Source organism: Actinia tenebrosa, unplaced genomic scaffold (assembly GCF_029948245.1).
Source record: "Actinia tenebrosa isolate PJP-AT-01 unplaced genomic scaffold, QUT_ActTen_1.0 PGA_scaffold5__44_contigs__length_20552954, whole genome shotgun sequence".
Taxonomy (NCBI): Eukaryota; Metazoa; Cnidaria; class Anthozoa; order Actiniaria; family Actiniidae; genus Actinia; species Actinia tenebrosa.
In genome coordinates this window covers 959,934-979,908 of record NW_028292582.1, presented here as the reverse complement: position 1 = coordinate 979,908, position 19,975 = coordinate 959,934, and the positions used below count along the sequence as shown (strand labels likewise).

Sequence of the window (19,975 nt, the reverse complement as noted above, 5' to 3'; positions counted from 1 at the left end):
TTATTGTGTCAATGTTATATACCCTGTTAACACAAGTGAGGTCATGCAAGTCATGTTCGACTGCTGAGTATAAGCAATTAGCAGGGGCGGATCCAGGAGTTGTAGAAGAGGGGGGGAGGGGGGTGACCATTGCAAAGGTTTTACCGGGAATTCAAGGAAAAGAGAGGTGACCACCACTTTTTCCGTTGTGGATCCGCCCCTAAATTGGTGACATACGCTAAAAATGCGCTAACGTTGTCACGAACCAGCTTATAGCATCACTACCCTGCCCGGGATGAATGGAATACTAATCCGTTTAAGTCACTCTACACTGCCTTACTTAAGAACTTGGAATCAACCCTTTACTAGCTCATGCGTAATAGGTAAATTACGAGCCTTGTATCACTCAAACGACTGAAGAAGAGGGCCAATGGGCCTTTCATAACTTCAAGTCAACTTCGAGTCGCAAATTAGCCAACTCAACTAGAAACCGTGGACTAACTCTTTAAATTAATGATACTCAAGTATAATTACATCTCAAATATATATCACTTTCAAGAAGAAGAAAGCATGTGAAAGGGCAGGAGATTTACCTTATCTGTACCGTAGGCTCAACATCAGCTCCGTTCTCGTAGCTGTGGTTCATATAGTTCACTTGTTGCGAGGCCTGGTTTCTAGTATCCATTCTCTCCGCTTCAAATTCCTCATAGGTGACCGGCATTGAAGACATTTTTTTTCTGGACTTAAATTCCAGAGTGAATATAAAGGGAGGTACAAGAATGCCAAGGACTGTCTGAAATCATATGCGGAGACAACTTATGGTATATATATTTTTTAATATTTTTTAAAACCCAAAATTTAAAATTTATTAATCCTGAAACAACCTCTGGGCTGATCTATGACAGGGCATGGCTAACTAACAGATTGAACCCTGAAACAACCTCTGGGCTGATCTATGACAGGGCATGGCTAACTAACAGATTGAACCCTGAAACAACCTCTGGGCTGATCTATGACAGGGCATGGCTAACTAACAGATTGAACCCTTAAACAACCTCTGGGCTGATCTATGACAGGGCATGGCTAACTAACAGATTGAACCCTGAAACGATCTCTGGGCTGATCTAAGTCAGGGCACGGCTAACTCACACATTGAACCCTGAAACAACCTCTGGGCTGATCTATGACAGGGCACGGCTAACTAACAGATTGAACCCTTAAACGATCTCTGGGCTGATCTAAGTCAGGGCACGGCTAACTCACACATTGAAACCTGAAACAACCTCTGGGCTGATCTAAGTCAGGGTATGGCTAACTAACAGATCAAACCCTTAAACGATCTCTGGGCTGATCTAGGTTATTGCAAAACCAACACTACAAAATCGGGCCCTGAAACGACCTCTGTAGATCAGAGCACGGATAATTTACAGATTCAGCCCTGAAACGATGTCTGGTCGAGTCTTTGACTCTGATTGGTCAGTGTCATCTATTACGAGGAATTTAGTCACTCTAAGTGCCCACAGTATCGTATAATTCCCTTTCCTATTTTAAGAATTATTAAAAAAAAAAAAATTAGCCAATAGGATACATGCCTTCAAAGTTGACCACTTCCCGGCTCTCATTGCACCCATCCAAATCTCGGTCATTATTGACTGACAACACGAATGTGCAACGAACTCTTCGTGTTGCATAGCAACAGCCAATGACAAGCACGTTTGACCTCCCCAGTATCCAAGATGATAGGTGAGTAGCTTTTGAGTCGCGTCTTCGTGTAGACGATAACACTCGTCCAGTAGACCAAGTGCGATGTCGTAAAATTCTCTACAAAAAAGAGAGAGAGATATAGAGGATATTACATGGGCGCGCGGAGATACGAAATTTATCTTCGAGTGTTGAAAAGATCTCTCACAAGTGAGCGCAGCGAACGAGTGAGAGATTTTCAACACGAGAAGATAAATTTTGTATCTCCAAGCGCCCATGTAATATTCTGTTTATTATATAGTTATCAATGAAAGTATGTTTTGGCTTTTTCAGGCAATTCTTTCCGTGTATTTTTGGATAGCCATCGCAATGGTGTTATTTTCACACGTGGAAATAACATGTTATTTTCACGTGTGAAGATATCAATTTTTCGAAATAGAGAAAAATAGATATTTCATTGGTAACTATATAATAAATATATATATTTACTGCTCAGTATTACGTCGAGTTTACACTTAGACTGTCTGGACAAGCTGTCCACTCTTTTCCTCTCCATGCTCATGGAAGGTGAATTAGACGAGCACGTTGCGCTAATATACTAGGGGCAATAAATTGGCAAGAAGACTTGTTTCCGTTGCAGATCAAGTCAAGTCTCAAGTTTATTCACACACAATAAATACAATTACAAATTATAATTCACAAAATTAAATTACATATTGTTTTTTTAATACTTGATAAAAAATCTCGGCCTTCCTTACTTGGCATTTCGTTCTAATCCCTCACAAAGATCATCCATCAAGTCATCCTTAGACATCTCCTTCGCAATCGCCTTGAACAACTGCCCAGCTATCAAAGCCTTAGCAAGACTTTCTTCGCCTCGCTCCCACATGAATAAAGCCATCTTGCGACGGTTACACAGCACAGACCAAAGCAGAAGCTCGTGGAACGGTGTTTTGAAACGTAACGTGTGTTCAAGGTTCGAACCACTGGCAGGCGATAAGAGGAAGGCGTTGTAGATATTTAGACTCTGAAATTTTTTGAAAAAATCACAAAGGTATCAGATCGTGGTATTAACTGCAGACCGTTAAGCAACGGAGGCAGGTTGCTGTAGCTCCAATGGAGGCATACACTTCCGAGTGGTTTAACCTCGATAAAGATATTATCAGATCTTGGCGACTATTGAAACTCCAGTCCTTTTGTTGTAGATTTAATGATAAAAACTAGCGATATAAATAACTGACGTTTCAATGTCTCCGAACTGAATTGAGGATAACCCTGAGTTAGTTTGTACATAATCAAGGAACATCGCGGTATTTTACGATGTCGAATTCGGAGAATGTTTATAAGTCATTTTCGTTCTTACACAGCTCTAAATTCATTTAGAAAAATGGTGTATACGTATCTTTACCTGACTTAGAAAGTCTGTCTGGTGTTCGCTGTCGGCAAAATTAAACGTTACATCCAAAAGATGATCCACAATTTTACCCAGATCAGAGTAAACAAAAGAATGTTGAACCTGAAAGTGAAAATATTATGGAGCAATGGAGGTCATGCATCATCCCATGATAGCAGCCATGCTGGATGACAATAACAATAACATCCTTATAATCCAATTCCAGAGAGTAAAGACATTTTCTTGTTCTGCCATCTAACATGGCTGCCGGCACGTGATATGAATATATGATGAATATATGAGTAGCTTGAGTGACATTGTCGAAGTACTTCATGACGTCCGACACTACTACCGTCACCCTACCCCCTCCTCCTCCCCAAAGTCATAATATGATTTTGCTGTATCAAAATGTCATTATTGCATGAGCTTCAGGAATTTGATTAATTATGATTAACAGGCTCAGTCCTGTGTCAACGCAGGACGTTTGAAACCATATTATGCTGTTGAAGTGTATCACGACAACTTAATAATAATAATTATAATAATTTAATCACTTACTTTGCATTTCTCTAACATATATTTAAGAGTGCAACTGACGTCCATGGTCTGACAAACAAAATTAAATAATCCAGTGTAAACTTTATTTATTCATCCTTCCATTCGTCCATTTATTCGTTCGTTCGTTCGTTCGTTCGTTCGTTCGTTCGCTTTTTCGTTCACTGGTTTCGTCTATTCGTTCGTTCGTTTGTTCGTTCGTTCGCTCTTTCATTCGTTCGTTCGTTCGTTCTTTCGTTTGTTCGTTCGTTGGTTCGTTGGTTCGTTGGTTCGTTGGTTCGTTGGTTCGTTGGTTCGTTGGTTCGTTGGTTCGTTGGTTCGTTGGTTCGTTGGTTCGTTGGTTCGTTGGTTCGTTGGTTCGTTGGTTCGTTGGTTCGTTGGTTCGTTGATTCGTTGGTTCGTTGGTTCGTTGGTTCGTTGGTTCGTTGGTTCGTTGGTTCGTCCGTCCGTTGGTTCGTCCGTCCGTCCGTCCGTCCGTCCGTCCGTCCGTCCGTCCGTTCGTTCGTTCGTTCGTTCGTCTGTTAGTTACCTTTCTATACAACTCTTCCAGGCGTTTTTCTGTCAGAAAATGTGACATGCTGACACCATTTTCCAGAAGGAGTTCGACAAACTCAACTCGATCCTGTAACAAGGCTTCCATCATCGTATTCTCTAAGTCACAGGTCTGCGCAAGAAAATGGGCAAATAAATAAGGGGTTAGGAGTTGGTCGATAGAACCTATTCGTCTTGGCTCAATGTTTTAAGACCCCTTGCATGTGACGTCAAAATAAAAAAATTCCAATCTCCTGAGAATTGGAACCTTTTTTTTGTCTCCAAATTGAGTTGCTTTCCAAAGATTAAGCAAACAAATGATCTCTAGGGAAAGACACGTGGTATGTAATATTGGAAAATAATGCACCAACACAAATTAGGTCTATTTGTGTGGAATCATTCTCTTTTGGTGCATATAATAATGGATAAATGGACAGAATATTGCGTGACAAGGGCTTTGTTTATATTTTTATGTGAATTAATGTCACGTGTACTACTCTTCCCTTCTTTTTCCTCTACTCAATGCTTTACCTTCCACTTGATATCTTCAGCAAAAATCTCTGACTTTGCAATGTCTGCTCGGTCCCAAACTAAAGCAAGGCTGAGTTGATGCTTGGGAAGTGCATTTTGACCTAAACAATATCAATAAAGTACATACACTCAACATAATACTTCACTTTTTTTTTTTTTTTTTTTTTTTTGAGCAGTCAAGTCTTCGTAATGTTCAAAATCAGTTTTCATTGCTCGCATTTTGTCCACACAGCCAGGCAGCGTTCCAGAGTGTTCCGGAAAAGATTTCGATAGGATTTTTTTCAAAAACAACATTGGTGACCCCCAATTTGTATTCTAATAATCTATGAATAGATTTATTTAAAAAAATCTTATCTTGCTTATCGAACTTCTACGTGATGATGATATCATTATGCATTTAAGCGCGAGTGAATGTGATTTAAAAATACCTATTGTTCTGTTTTTGTTTTTTAATTACCTTTCAATAAAGCTCTTAGAATGGCTTTGTCGATATCTAGTGCTCCTTCGTCCACGCTGAAGACTGTGATCTGTATGAGAAAATATTATTGTTATGAATGAATGAACAACTTAACGAACACAAACAATGAATAACTGAATGAACACAAACAATTAACGAATTAACGAAAAAAGAGAGGGAAAGAAAAGAAAGAGGAAGGAAAGGAGAAAGTAAGGTAGGGAGGTAGGAAAGGAGGTGGGGAGCAAGGGAGCAAGGGAGAAAGGAAGGTAGGGAGGTAGGGAGGTAGGGAGGTAGGGAGGTAGGGAGGTAGGGAGGTAGGAAAGGAGGTAGGGAGGTAGGGAGGTAGGGAGGTAGGAAAGGAGGTAGGGAGGTAGGGAGGAAGGGAGGAAGGGAGGAAGGGAGGAAGGGAGGAAGGGAGGAAGGGAGGAAGGAAGGAAGAGAGGAAGGGAGGACGGGATCAAACCCGTTGTTTGGTTGGTCGATCAAATCTCCGGTTGCTTCAAGTGGATGAGTGAGTAGGTGAATCGTGTAATGATTGTGATCATAATATTCGACTTGCATTGGACTTACGTATTCTCGTTTAGCTACGCACTTCAGTACACTTTTGTAGAGCGCTAAACAGCCTTTAGGATCACATCCAGGGAAAGCTTTCTCAATCTTATGCAGCAGTTGACGATGCTCAACTACATCGGCCACGTTTGACATTTCCCTGTACAAATAGTAAAATGTTATGATTGGGAATTCAGTGTGTGTTTTGAGGTATTTCCGGTAGCTCCCCGTTTTTTCTTAAATAAATTTTTTCAGTTGGTTATTGCCTGCAGTGGCTTAATTGAGAACCCCACCCACCCCCACCCCCCCCCCCTCACCCCCTCCACCCACTTTCAAAAAAGCTCTACGGTCCTTGCAAACCAGGGAATGATAAATCGTGATATCGTAAGTTCAACGTGATACTGATTCCGCTCTCTCATCGTTGGCTGAAGTTTTCAAAGGCTTCACAAAATTGTTTAATAATTCATGAGGACAAAACAAAACAAAAATCAGAAGCGTGAAGGAGGTTCGGAAAAGGTGATCTTATTTAGCATAAAATTCCCTACTCGGTGTTTGGAAATCGGATGAACCATTTTTCAGGTGTTTAGTATATCACATATAAGCGAGCAAAACTCTTTACCCTCCGAATGGACCAATGTAGCGATGTGCAAAAGCCAAGACATCGGCTGCCCGGCCACTCCCTTCTGCGATAACTACAGGAACTGCTGGAACCCTGGAAACAGACTCCAGGACTGTACGGATCGTATTAGGTCCTCCTTCTAATACGAGGAGTACTACAGGCACCCCATGGCTTTTCTCTAACGAAGAAATGTACAAATGTATTAAAGTTTGTTGTATTCTACAGTCTTATATACATATTTCTTATAATCACTTATAATTTAAAACAAATTCTGCCAAGTATGAAACGCATCGAAATTTTTCTATGCCAAATCGACACAGTCTTTCATCAACCTCGGAAACGGGACGTTCCCATTTTTCGTTTATAATTACGCCTAACGTTCTTTGGGGGGGGGGGGGGGTGGGGGGGTGGTTCCTGTGTAGACGTAAGCTATACCAGCCTAGGGAAAAAGAGGGATGTGCATCAAGAGAAGTAAAATAACTTACTACAACTTTCTGCCATGGTTTTCCGAGCGATACAGTTTTCAAGATTTGCCCTGAATGATATCTCTACACCATACTGCTCTACGGTACCATTATCGACAAGGATGAAATGAGAATGATTGTTATCCAAGCACGCCCCTTTAGATTTCATGCTGGAAGTCATGTGGTATGTAACTGGTTCCTGCCAGGAAAACAAGTAGCACGTGCACGTCAGACAAAATATACAAATCTTGGAGATTTCTAAACCCTGATTAGATAGATCAGCGAAGCTGCAGTGGGCACATTACGCACCTGAATAGGATGCCGAAAATATAATATTTAAAAAATAGTATGAATATTATTAATATTAAAGAAAGTTCGAAAGAATCAAATGTCTGGGATGCATTTTACGCTGTTTAAACGAGTGTATGGATTTTCAAAAAGCAATTTAGTCGTATAGGCCAATGCAAGGCAAGCAGTTTAGGGACCTGCCCTCTTTAGGTCGGTTTAGTTTGGCGGAATCGCTTCGGTGTATACCCCCTCCCCCTCCCTCTCCCCCCTGAAGTGTAAGTCCAAACTGTCACCTGGTGACTTGCAAGCATGCCACAAGAAAAGCCACCATACCTTTGTATTTACTAACAGATCTCTATGATCAACAATACCCCACGGGACTACCACAAGAAAAGCCATCATACCTTTGTATTTACTAACAGATCTCTATGATTAACAATACCCCAACTGGCAATACCAATCAAATGGACTTGATGAGCACTATCTTTAAGCTGGGCACCACGTGACATGACTGTATGACCGCGCACAGCCTCGCCCACATGTTTCATAACTCCTGTGTTTGTTCCTCCGGTAATTATCCATGCTCCTGTTGTCTGTGCAGCCTAGGGAAAACAATACTGGTAACACTCCCATAACTCCCATAACTAGACCGTTTTCTTCCGAACATTTATCATTTTATTTCTTATGTTTGGTGGCTAAAGTCGAATCTTTGAGAATGGGGTTTTATTTAACTCGACGTTTGAATAACAAAATAATGTCGTGATGGAGATTCTGTGGATTTGGTGGATTTGTTTGAATAACAAAAAAATGTTGTGATGGAGATTCTGTGGATTTGTTTGAAAAACAAAAAAAATATGTCGTGATGGAAATTCTGTGGATTTGTTTGAATAACAAAAAAAATGTCGGGATGGAGATTCTGAGGATTTGGCGGGAACTTGCCACTGAGCAAAATCAATGGCAAGTAACAACGTTGTCAGATCTTCGTGCTTGCGTTTGTGCCACTTGTGTTAAGTGTGTGCTACACTTAGTTATACGTAACTATAACAAACAAAGCTGCCTTACCTTAAGAAGACCATCTCTGAGAATCCTCTTCAATTTATTCTGCAGAACGAAGTTCTTCGCACCACCCGTGACAGAAATGAGTAGTTTTGGTAAACCAATCCGCCACTCGCTAGAAAGGAGACGATAAGCCAGTTCTGCATCCGTGTCATGCGCAACACGAATATACTGGGGGAAAAACACATAAAATAAAAGTCCCATAATGAACGACAAGAATTTCTATAACTGTAAGTATTTTCACTGATTTAAAATTTGTGTATGGAATAAAGAAACTCAAACTAGAACTTGATATGATTTTGATAAATTTAAATTACAAGGTTCTTAGATTAAAAAAGAGAAACATTTGACCCCGATGACTTTCCAAGGTTATATAAAATCCTTAGCACAAACAAATACCATTAAACCATATACAAATGCATGCCTTCATCATGGGTATGCAAACAAAATGTATGTCAAACAAACCGATTGCCTTTCATGGAGATGTTGAGGCCTTGCCCATTTTACAGCGAAAGAAGATATGGAGAATTCTAACAAAAAGCCTCGAAGCAAGAGAAATTCACTTCTCTCGAAACAAAAATGACATGGAACGATCTTAAGATCCTGGTTTCGAAATAACACGGTTTCGTGTATATGAAATCGGGTTGAAAATGATATGGTCACAGAAACGTTCACACGAGAACGGAATGACATATTATTCTCATTTTCAGGTCACCGTTTTCAAATTGGAGTCATTCTAAACAATGATAAACAAAGAAAATAACAAGGTTTCGCTGTTTACATGAAACCGTAACAGGATCGTTTTCAAAGCGCTCTACTTTCGACACCGTTTTCAAAACATCACGGTTTCATTGCATATTCATTCTTTGTCGTGTAAACACGAGGCGAAACCGAGAAAAAAATAACATGGGCTTGAATGAAAACGGGTCCGTTTAAACGAGACCTAAGATATTATCCATGCAAGGATTGATTCCCACCACACCCCCGAAAAGATTTCCTCATCATCTTATATTATACCTTAGCCCTGCTACAATGTCCTGCGCCATGGAATTCTATTTCCCCGTACGCATCTGTGGGTGAAGCTACTGTGTGTCTTGAAGACACCCAGGTTGAATCTTGTAAGGCAGGTGGAAGCAATGCGTCTTTATTGTGCACCTCTTTGATCCTGCCACAACAGCACCTAGCAAAGAACGAGAAGATGTAGTTATATAAGAGCGTTTAGAAGAAGTTTAGTGTGTTGAGTATATATAGTTCTACACAAACTATACCAAAGCCAAGTGGGTCGACAATGAAATATTCGTATAACTTACTTATCAGAACCACTTGAAGTCGGGATAAACCTCGCACATTCTCTCTTTTGGAAATTTTCAAAAATCCAGCTATTTTTTGAAGGTCTTGTCTGTAAAAGTAATTGTTAACAAAACTGGTTCATTTGAATAAAAATGTTTATAAACTGTTAATAAAAAGAGGTCTGTGTTCCTGAACCTATACAGGGGCTTATCCAGGAATAAAAAGAGTGGGCAGGAATAAAGGGTGAGATGGAAGACTTCGTCCTCAGAGAAAACTTAGAAAATACATTGCTTAAAAGTGGGGGCCACGGCCCCGTTGCCCATTCCCTAAATCTGCCCTTGACATAAATAATGTAATGTGTGATGTGTAATGTTAAGTGAGGGGCTAAAATTTAAACTACTGCTGTGGAATGCATAGTTTATTTATCATTGGCAGTTGAAAACCGTGTGCCACGCTATACCATCACTTAAAATCCTTTACATCAAACTTAATTATTTCGTTGTAATTTTATCTCATTTTAGACCACGTGTCATAATATATTCTTTAGTAGGTAGACAGGAATAGCTTACACTCAATATGACGAGTTGCGAGCTAGCGAAACATCTATTTCTATGTTTAGTCAAATATTTTTTAATCAAAAAAGTAGAAATAAAACTCCAATAGGTACAAATCCAGGAACTAACCTCGCTTAACCGGGTGTAACTAAGTATTTTGAATAACCATGTATTTTTCCCCACTTTGCCACAATTGCAAGAAGTGCATACGACACCTCAGTTTCTGCGGATTTCTCGAGGGTATAGGGCATATACAGTCAATGTCATTAACGTTGTCCACCAAAAAAGACTTTTACACATTTACACATTTACACATTTAGACTAAAAGAAATATCACGTGTTTCCTCGAAGGTTCTGGCATGAAACAAACGCTGAAATACCATTCTCCATCTTAAATCCTCACTAAATGGTCAGGGCATTCTGGATTTTCGATTCATGAGTTGAATTTTACATTGAAAGTTCAGACTGACGCACACGAGGCAAAGAATACATAATGAAACACGTGATATATCTTTTAGTGTAAATGTGTAAATGTGTAAATGTCTTTTTTCGGTGGACAACGTTAATAATGACATTGACTGTATAATACATAGTGGAATCAAATTTCGGGTCTCTGTCGGTGGACGTTTGTTCTATAGAGAATACTTCATGGAAAGTACGCGCCGGTTTTTATTCACGAGTTGTGCAGTATCAAAAAAACGAGCGAGTCTTCGAGCGAGTGAGTTTTTCGATACGAAACAACGAGTGAATTAAAACTATACAAAGCCGACTTTCCATGCTGTATTCTGTTTATATACATACTGAGAAATTTGATAATATTCCATTCATAGTCCTCTCCATCTTTTCGCCTAACCAAACGAATAAACTCTGCTAGATATCGATCTAGCTCTTGTGGCTCTATTTCGTGCACTTCTCTTTCCTCATTTTGTGATGTTAGATAGCTTTTCAGTAGCCTCACATCTCGCTCGGTTTTTCCCTTAGTATTCTTGTTTTGTAGACTTTCTACATAATCCTCTACAGTGTCACTGGGAGTAACACATCTATTTTCTTCCATTTTTATGCCTTTGCTTACTTTTTGCAGTAAAAAAGGACCTATTTTAGCAAAATAAGAACCACAACAGCACTGACAAGATTTACTGCTTCGCTCAATGACAAAGCTACCAAGTCTATGCACAGGAAGCCCATACAAGCTTTGAGAGCTGAATGTAAATTAACGGAAAAAAAAAATAAAATAAAATAATTAAAAGCTTATATTTACTCTAATGAAGTGTTGTTTACGTCATCCTAGTTCTTTAGCAGTGATTTTGAGCCATTTTAGCGATTTAAAAAAATTTTCCCTTCTCCTCTACATAGTGTATAAGAAGAAGGGGAATTTTTAAAAAAAATCGCTAAAATGGCTCGAAATCACTGCTAAGGACTAGAATGACGTAAAAAACACTTCATGTGAGTAAATATTAGCTTTTATTTATTTTAGTTTTTTTTTTTCTCTCTCGTTAAATTACATTCAGCTCTCAAAGCTTGTATGGGCTTCCTGTGGTCAATGGGCGCAGGGGAAGCCATTCAACGGTGCAGTGCAAAAATATCGTGAAAAAACGGTGAAAAAACGTCGTTCGTCTCTCTGATTGGCTGAGACCAGTGAATGAACGAAAATTTACTGGATAGATTTTCAGTGAGTATTTCTCAGTATGTATATAATAAAATATCATCTTATACAGTTCAATGTTTTTCCACTATCTTTTTGTATATCATTTTGTTATCATATTCTCATATAGGAACGTTAGGAAGATTGGCATATCAATGCAGGTGGACTGGCTAATATTGAAGAAAACGTAAATTATATTTCATGCAACCCCAAAACAACATCTGAGCTGATCTAAGTCAGGGCTTGGCAACGTTTCTTTGGATGGACAATAGTCGCAGTAACAGATAAATATAAATTATTTAAATTATACAAATTCTCTAAATATAAAAATCCCTCCTCCCTTCCACGCACAAAAATCTAACACCAGATCCAAAAAAACTTTAATCTGGTCATGCGCAAAAGTTGACCCGCGTTAAACAAGGAAATGATCACACTAGACTATGACTCGTGATCTGAAATGGGAGAGCATTATCATTATCCCAAAGGCCTAGGTTTCGCGGTCTATTGACAGATCTTTTTGATAAATATTTGTTAAAGACTTTTGGTGTAAAATCGTGACTATCACGAGATACATCAAGTGTGGTCCACTGAATACCTAATAACGTTAAATTCTAAATGTTAAAATAACATCAGATACATTGGTATAATCAGAGAGTGAGCTAAATCGGTAATGTATATAAAATTCTCAAAACTAATCTTGAAGAATCTATGATGAATTTCCGCTCAGGAATACAAAAAGATTTGACAAACAAACTAGTTTCGTAGCATAATGTTTGCCCATGATGACAAAGCAGAGAAAACTTCTTTAAATTTATAACATGTTCCGTCAAATATTGAAGTCGTCTTACCGAAGTTTTGTTGGTATCTCTCGATTTGAGTGAATCAAAATCACCACTTGACTGACGACTCCATTGATGATTAAAAGATCTATTTTTAAATCTTGCTGTTGGATTTTTGTTGAAGTTTTGTCCATTCATGATTAAAACAACACATAGCAAAGCTACAAAGCTGGATGATTAAATTCATTGACATTTCGTGACCTCAAAAGTAATGTGTAACGTATCTATTCCGGTTAGAGTAAGGGACCTTTCATTTTTTATCAGGGAGGGGGGGGGGCTGGGGAATCTGGGGGGCCATGTAAAAATCCGGCTTATACAGGGGGGTACATGTAGAAAAACCAATGTCAAAAGGGGGCCATTCAGGTATAGAACATGAGAGGGTGGGGCAGCAGATGTCAACAGCAATACAGGGGGGCTAGTTTTTACCGGTATGGGATCTTGCTGGAATTCCACCCCCTCCCCCCCTCCCTGATAAAAAATGAACGTTCCCTAAATCGAGAACACGCTAAAACATATCGGGCTATTTTCAAGAGAGAGAATCGAGAAAAAGTTCGGCTCTTAAATTTCTGAAATTCTGAATAATTGAACTTGACAAACATAATCAGTTTGGATAAGGGGATGCATTTACATCATTTTGGCTAATAAGGGGAGCTGCAAAGGTGAGGTGAGGAGGGTTGGTTGATTACGCCACATTACTTCCTCATGCATTTGCGATTCTTGCTTCCTTTTAGCAATAATGAAACCTGAATCAACCGGAATAAAACCCGGATTAACCCTTTCCCAACCCACCCACCCTCTACAAAAGCACTCCATCCCCATGGGGAAAAGAGAGGTGACTGTTAACCGGTCTAGGCTGTTCTTCACGATGGATTGGGGCACAATCCTCCACGAAGAACGCCTGGCTACGCAGGCTAGTCTAGACTCCAAAAGTCATCAATGAAATCAGTTACCATAGTTGGAAGGAGCATATTAAGATTAGTAAAACTATAAATATCGAAATGTTATTTTCTTTTAAAAAATCAAACTCTTCAAAAATCATGTCTTCGCCTAGAGCTTTCAAATCACTTTCTTAATTTATGCATACTCTTTCCAGCGATGGTAATTTTATTTCTGTATCACTACCTTAAAAGTAACTAATAAAACTCAGTTCGAATTCCAGCAGAACTGCCGAGAAATAAAGATGCCTAATTTCAAAGAAAAAAATCCAACTTTTCGTTTGTAGTTTGACGAAGCAATCAGAGATAAAAGGGATTTGCAAGCCAGTATTCATCACAATGCTTCAATTCGCTCCACGGAGTAAAGCCCCCTGTGGCGGGTCCCTGGTGCGACTCTACTGATGCACTAGTATCCTTTGTTTACTTTGGAAAGCGACGCATTAAAAGTTCCAAACTTTCAATCTAATCTGCTTACTGAAATTTCCAGTAACTTCTATTTCAATGCAATGTGTCTTTTAAGTCTAAGAAAAGAAACTCCTTGCTGCCAAAGCTTTATTTTCCATAAGAACCTGTTAATACCAGCTTGGGTTACCTGTTGGACTCAGTTGGAACTTGAACCGGAAGTGACGTTGAGGTGATCAACCCACGTGGCCTCTTTTGTTTTGACATTTATAGAGGAAATATTATTTTGACGATGCGAAACGATTTGCACGTGTGTTTTAAATTCGTCCGAGAATGGAGCTAGTCGAGAAGTCAGAAATGGTTGATCACTGTAGTAAATGGTAATTTAAGCATTTATGAGACCAAATTCATCGAGATGTTTGCACATTTTGAGCGTGGAAGTTCAGAAGTCGATTGGTGTGAAGCGAACTACGAGTTTTCCCCGAGCATCGCCGAGTTCTTCAACACGGTCTGTTTTCTACTGATTAACCTAATATACTTACGATATACAGTTTATATTGATATAAACTTGCTATTTTATACTTCTGTTTTAGATTAGCAACGTTATCTACCTAGTAATTCCACCATTTATTGCGTAAGTATATTCCCCAGTAAGCGACGATGTTTCAACGATATATATTTTTATCCGATAGCAGACTGCATGCATCTCTCAGTTTTAGTTGTTTCAAAACGCATTATTTATAGGAAAACTTACACCATACCTATTTTCCTTTAAATCTCTTCGTAGTTGATGTATTTATTTGAAAGAGCGGGAAAATCCCGACTTTTTAATATGAAATTTCGCTTCTTCATTTTACCTGCGTATATGGCGTTAAATATTTATTTTTAGAACAAACAGTTTAGAACAAGCAATTTTTTTCCTTTTCTCGATGTGATTTTATGTATTAAATCCACGAGATCTTCTTATAATAAGAATCATAAAGGAAATGTGATTTTTTCTGTAAACATTTTCGGCTTTTTTGACAGTATTTGTAATCCAGTTTCTATTTTTCTGATTTTACATGATATCAATTAAACATAATCTTTCATTTTCATGGTCAAAATATTAAAGCCACAGCATTTCCTTTGTTTTACACTTCCTTAGCTTGGCCATGTAAACTCAAGACAAATGAACGGTGAAAGCCTTTTCTAGACTACACTCGACGACTTAATATATGCACGATCGCACCAAAATAGAAGACACCTGGTCCGACAGCTTTCAGCAGTACTAAGCTTCCCCTTGTCTGTTCGCTACTTTAAATCAATATGTAACCCATGGACTTGACCAAGAAACTCTTCATTTGGTCGAGAAAGTTTCAAAAAAAATATTTATGATTTATAATTTTGAAATTTGGCAAGATTTTTTTTCGCAAAACAATTATTATGATGACATCCGGTGTCAATAAAAAGTTGTGCTTCCCGTTGACGTTTCGGACGTTTGATAGTGCCTATATCTTTACTTTAGTTACGTCAGCGGACCTTTAAGTACACGGGGTCTTGGTTACTTATATAACATTCTCATTATCTATGTTCTATGCTCTATAGCAACTAAAAGTATTATATTTCGAAGGTACCTTAGGCTAACAGTTAGAATCTTCAATATGCTCTCAACCATGCAACAAAATCAGTAATTACACTGTAATCTTCTCCAAAATCAATTGATACAGTAGGATTTTACACCAATTTTCATTATTATTGAGCAGTGTTCTTGTTAAATATGAACCTATTCCAGGGACTGTTTATTATTGATCGTAGGGAGAGGTGGTGGGTGAGCCAATAGCAAAAATGTTTCTTAAACCCCACATTAAGTTTATCCATACGAATAAGAAGATTATTTAGATATTAATTTAATTGTAAAATATTACGAAACAAGTTCTTAAAAGAACTAAAAAATATATATACAAAAATAGACTACGTTTCGATATAGAAAATAAAAATAAAAAATAATTTTATTTTATTGAATATGAAAAGAAAAACTAAACTGATTATTATGAATATGATATATAAACAAATAAATACTTAAGGAAAAAACGATATAAACGATAAAGTGGATTGTCACGCAAAGCTAGGTTTCGCTCTTAGAGAGTCTGATGAATTATTTAGACTAAGTTTTATGTTTTTAATCTCGGTAGCCCAGGCAACGCGCAACGCGCTGTCGGATCTTATACTCGACGTTATCTGTTCCCGACGTAATCTGCTCCAGTTGTATACCCGATATAATCTGCTCGGGTCGTACTTTTAGAGACTCAAAAAAACCAAAAATAATTGTTAAAATATAAATATGAGTTTGTTATCAAGCAAAGATGAGAATATGTGGACCGCGTAGCACTTATGAAACACAAGAAATACAAGAGTTTATTACCATTTGGAAAATTTAGCCTCAGGCTGATACAGTGAATAACACAGCCTTGCACCTTATGCGATTTGTTTTGTATAATATCATCCCCAAACAATACTTTTTGCTTATTAGCAGTGCAGGTGCAGCGAGGTCATAGTGGAAGGGGATGGGGGTAAGAAGGGGTAGGTTCCTTAAACCTTTTCCCTGCCAAAACGGATGTATGTATTTTATGTTAAGAAGTTCCTGCCATATCCACGGGCTTAGTTAGACTTAATCTTAAGCATATGTCGTTTGCGTTGATAAATTGAAGAAATAAAAACACGCGCACGTGCTGTGTGGCGTTATAAAGCACGCGGGGATAGGTAGAATACGAGAGACGTGTTAGGAGAAGCTCGACCCGTAGCGGAGTGCTTCTCGACACTTCTCGAGTGTTCTGCCAATCCCCAAGTGCTTTATAACTCCACACACCACAGTGAGCAAGTTTTTTTAATTTCTTTTATAAAATACAAGGGCGCGTGCATGCTGTGTGCTCTCATAAAGCACGCGTTCCCAACCAATCAGAATGCGAGATTTATAGCAGTTATTTTATGAATGTGGTTAATCATATTTTGCACCTTCTTTATTATTGCAGATATCTTTTCCGCCCATACTCCAACCATGTTGGTCAAGGTATTAATATCATCTGGGTATTATTAGTTGTGATCGGAGCAAGTTCAGCATACTTTCATGCAACATTAAGCTTGGTTGGCCAGCTATTAGATGAACTGGCAATATTGTGGGTACTAATGACAGCGTTTGCACTTTGGGCACCCAAATGGATTGTGACCTACTGCCCCTTCTATGGGGAAAGGTAAGATTTCTGCCATAGCTATCTCTCATCAAGCTTAAAACAGTTTACAGAACATACAAAATCATAATAATGTAGACTGATTACACAAGTGGTGCTTTCGCTAGCTCTTTTGTCGATTCTAGATATCGCTCACGTACCAACTTATCAAAAGATTGGTTACTGATTAACGTGCTTCCATCGAATTTTGGGTGCACGCGGGAGGTTTAAGCAACATACCAAGCTACTATAGGTTATAGATCCCTTGCAAATAACGTCAATGAAGCCCAAATTGGAGGACAAAACAAAATAATTTGTATCTTGTGAGAATAGTCCCCTTCACGGTTCCCTGCGTCATCTTGAAAGGTAACCGTACTTTTGCATCGAAACGAGACGAACGGTGAGCTTGCAATGACGATAGAGACCTTTTTTTTAACATCTTGGACAATTATTCACATGTCTCTATCATTGCAACCTCGCCGTTCGTCTCGCTTCGATTCAAAGCCACGGCAACCTTTCAAGATGGCGCATGGTATTGTGAAGGGGACTATTGGAAACCATTGTTATGTCCTCCAAATTGAGCTCCATTCCGACTTGCTGCAACCGGTCTGTAGGGGAAGAAAACCATTTCCATTATCACATGGCCAGTGTATAACTGTAGAGTCGCTTGGTTTGGATATTACATTTTTTCTATTTATATCTTAGGTGCAGATTGGCCTACCTAATGGTATTGTTCGGCATATTTGGTACCCTGTTGGGATTCATCTATCCAATAGCAAATGCTTTTGCATTATTGCTATTAGGAATTCCATTGGTATTTCTTATCGTATCTGAAGTGAAAGAGTAAGTATGCATTGATTAGTATATCAAACTCAATCAAACGGTGATTTCATTAACAATTATTAAGTTATTATTAATATATCGTAGAATTTTATTAAGAAAACTAGCGATAATAGAGAGTGGCTCTTATTAAAATCCATTATATCGTGTTTTTTAAATCGTCATTCTTATCATTATTAGTAAATACACCAGCCTTGAAACCTCCACTTTCAGACCCCTTGGGCAGAGCGGGAAATTTTGTGTTAAATATAGCACAGTTCCCGGGGAAAGACATAATCATGGTTGAAATTATCGAAGTTAGCTGAAGTTATTGCTGTTAAAAAAGAAATTTTTAATCTGTTGAAGTGTGCGCGTTAAATTTACCATATACCCGTACGTTCACGCTGTTAAATGCGCGTTAATACCCGGTCTCGCTCAGTTAATTCCCCGCCCTCTCCCGGGGGTCGGGGATCAGGAGTTTAAATTGAATTGACTAGCATTTATAGGGCATAATAGCAGTATTTTGTCAATTTAACTCACCAATTTCTTCTCTATTCAAAGGAGTTCAAATAAGAAAGTCAAACGTCTTGGTTTCTTCTGTACTTTTTGGTGGGTCGTCGCCATAGTGGTCTGGGTTAATGATCGCGTATTTTGTGACATATGGACACGAATTTCATTTCCTTATCTTCACTGTGCTTGGCATATTCTGATATTTGTGGCTTCATACTTTGCTTGCGTGATCGCATCCCACCAGTATGCAGTCAAGGAGTTCCCTCAGTTCAAGCCGTCTATTGCCTATTGGCCAGATGCTTCATACCAGTTGGGGTTCCCTTATGTCACAGTTCACTCAGACGACGAAAAAGATTTGATAGCCTGAAATGAACAAATGTCATTATTTGTATTTAAAAACGTGTGTTCGAGGGGTAGCGACTCCTGTCCAAGGGTATGGGATTTAATTCTCGTTTGAAATTTGAAATGAGGGGATCCGGCTAGTTTTTAATGATTGTGCGGGTTCACATGTATGATTTTAACCCCTCGCTAAAATGTAGTATAAAAGTTGCGACCGTTGAAAATTTCGTGGAGTTTAGGAGTTTAGGTCACAAAAGTATGAAAAGTACCTCTAACATTTGGATGTTGTTTCTTCCCCAACCCTAAAAAACGTCAAAGGAAAAAAATGAAAACATAGGTTTCAATTTCAATGTCCATTGTTCACTCCTTTCGGCCCGGCTGATTGCGACGACAATGAACGACCATTACGAATACTTTTATATCGGAGTCTTCCCTCCCTCTCTTACCTTTATCTTTGGTCTTATTCAGACCTAGTTCCCATAACAATAACTTCAAATCAATTCTATTTAAAGCCCCTGGATCGCATAATTATAGCTTTAAAATCCGCAAAGGCGTAAACTACGAACTGAGAAAAAATTTTGTAAGCTACCTGGAGTACTTTTTTTCCATATCATAGCTATTGTTAATTTATTTATTTTAAAAAGTTTATTTATTTTACATTGTCCTATTCGAGACTGAGGGATCTAACTTTGGGGATATTGGGTTTAAACTGAACTTTTTTGTAGAACAGTATGCATAAAACTTAAAATGATTAAGGAAAGACCTGGAATTTCAAAGGATCGGAAATCAAAGGTAAAAAGTTGGGAGTTTAAATATAAGTCCCCAGCCTTTCCCTCTCCACGATCTCTTTTTTATGTGTATATAATTTAGTATTTATATAGATCCTTTTTTAAATATATGTATTTATATATATATATATTGCAAAAAAAAAAAATTGTAAAAGTTATAATTAATAAATTGTTTTGTTGCTGTTCTTTTTTTTGTCTTTTTTTTTTTTTTTTTTTTTGTATAACGCGCTACACGATAGAAAAATGTCCGCACACTTGCCGCCGGATTACGTCCACGAATTAACATTTGACGCCAACCCCTAGAATACCACACCAATCAATGTTTTTTTTTAATCAAATAACAAATGTCATCAGGTATGCGAAAGTACAAGCTGTCCTCCGTCTTAAAAAGTTATGACACAATTCAACCGTAGCTGAACACACACCGCTACAATATTAATGAAAACCCTATGAATCCCTACTGACAGTTTCGTTTTCTATCCCGCCATCGAACTACCACAAGAGTCACTAGCAGTAGCTTGCTTTACTTAC

The 19,975-nt window shown here is 38.4% G+C and overlaps 2 protein-coding genes across 3 annotated transcripts in view; one reads left to right on the top strand and one right to left on the bottom strand.

Annotated features, from left to right (window-relative positions):
- Positions 1 to 12,605, bottom strand: part of LOC116304847 (transient receptor potential cation channel subfamily M member-like 2) — a 48,451-nt gene extending 35,846 nt beyond the window's left edge. The window contains exons 1-16 of one of the 2 annotated variants that reach the window (XM_089038347.1): positions 12,458 to 12,605; positions 9,434 to 9,522; positions 9,141 to 9,303; positions 8,130 to 8,294; positions 7,472 to 7,669; positions 6,801 to 6,978; positions 6,316 to 6,493; positions 5,718 to 5,856; positions 5,148 to 5,217; positions 4,691 to 4,791; positions 4,158 to 4,292; positions 3,632 to 3,679; positions 3,089 to 3,196; positions 2,439 to 2,707; positions 1,568 to 1,800; positions 573 to 768 (exon numbers count right to left, since the gene is read on the bottom strand). In XM_089038347.1, the coding sequence (XP_088894473.1) occupies positions 573 to 768; positions 1,568 to 1,800; positions 2,439 to 2,707; positions 3,089 to 3,196; positions 3,632 to 3,679; positions 4,158 to 4,292; positions 4,691 to 4,791; positions 5,148 to 5,217; positions 5,718 to 5,856; positions 6,316 to 6,493; positions 6,801 to 6,978; positions 7,472 to 7,669; positions 8,130 to 8,294; positions 9,141 to 9,303; positions 9,434 to 9,522; positions 12,458 to 12,586 (2,399 nt within the window). In that variant the 5' untranslated portion in view covers positions 12,587 to 12,605. Of the gene's footprint in view, positions 1 to 572; positions 769 to 1,567; positions 1,801 to 2,438; positions 2,708 to 3,088; positions 3,197 to 3,631; positions 3,680 to 4,157; positions 4,293 to 4,690; positions 4,792 to 5,147; positions 5,218 to 5,717; positions 5,857 to 6,315; positions 6,494 to 6,800; positions 6,979 to 7,471; positions 7,670 to 8,129; positions 8,295 to 9,140; positions 9,304 to 9,433; positions 9,523 to 10,768; positions 11,100 to 12,457 lie in introns of those variants that run through there. The other variant, XM_089038349.1, reaches the window with a different exon arrangement.
- A 1,459-nt stretch (positions 12,606 to 14,064) lies between these two features.
- Positions 14,065 to 19,629, top strand: LOC116304857 (inactive alkaline ceramidase). The gene is made up of 5 exons (XM_031714644.2): positions 14,065 to 14,293; positions 14,379 to 14,419; positions 16,794 to 17,012; positions 17,694 to 17,831; positions 18,369 to 19,629. The coding sequence occupies exons 1-5, from the start codon at positions 14,201 to 14,203 to the stop codon at positions 18,682 to 18,684; spliced, it is 807 nt and encodes a 268-aa protein (XP_031570504.1). The 5' UTR covers positions 14,065 to 14,200; the 3' UTR covers positions 18,685 to 19,629.
- Positions 19,630 to 19,975: the final 346 nt, after the last annotated feature.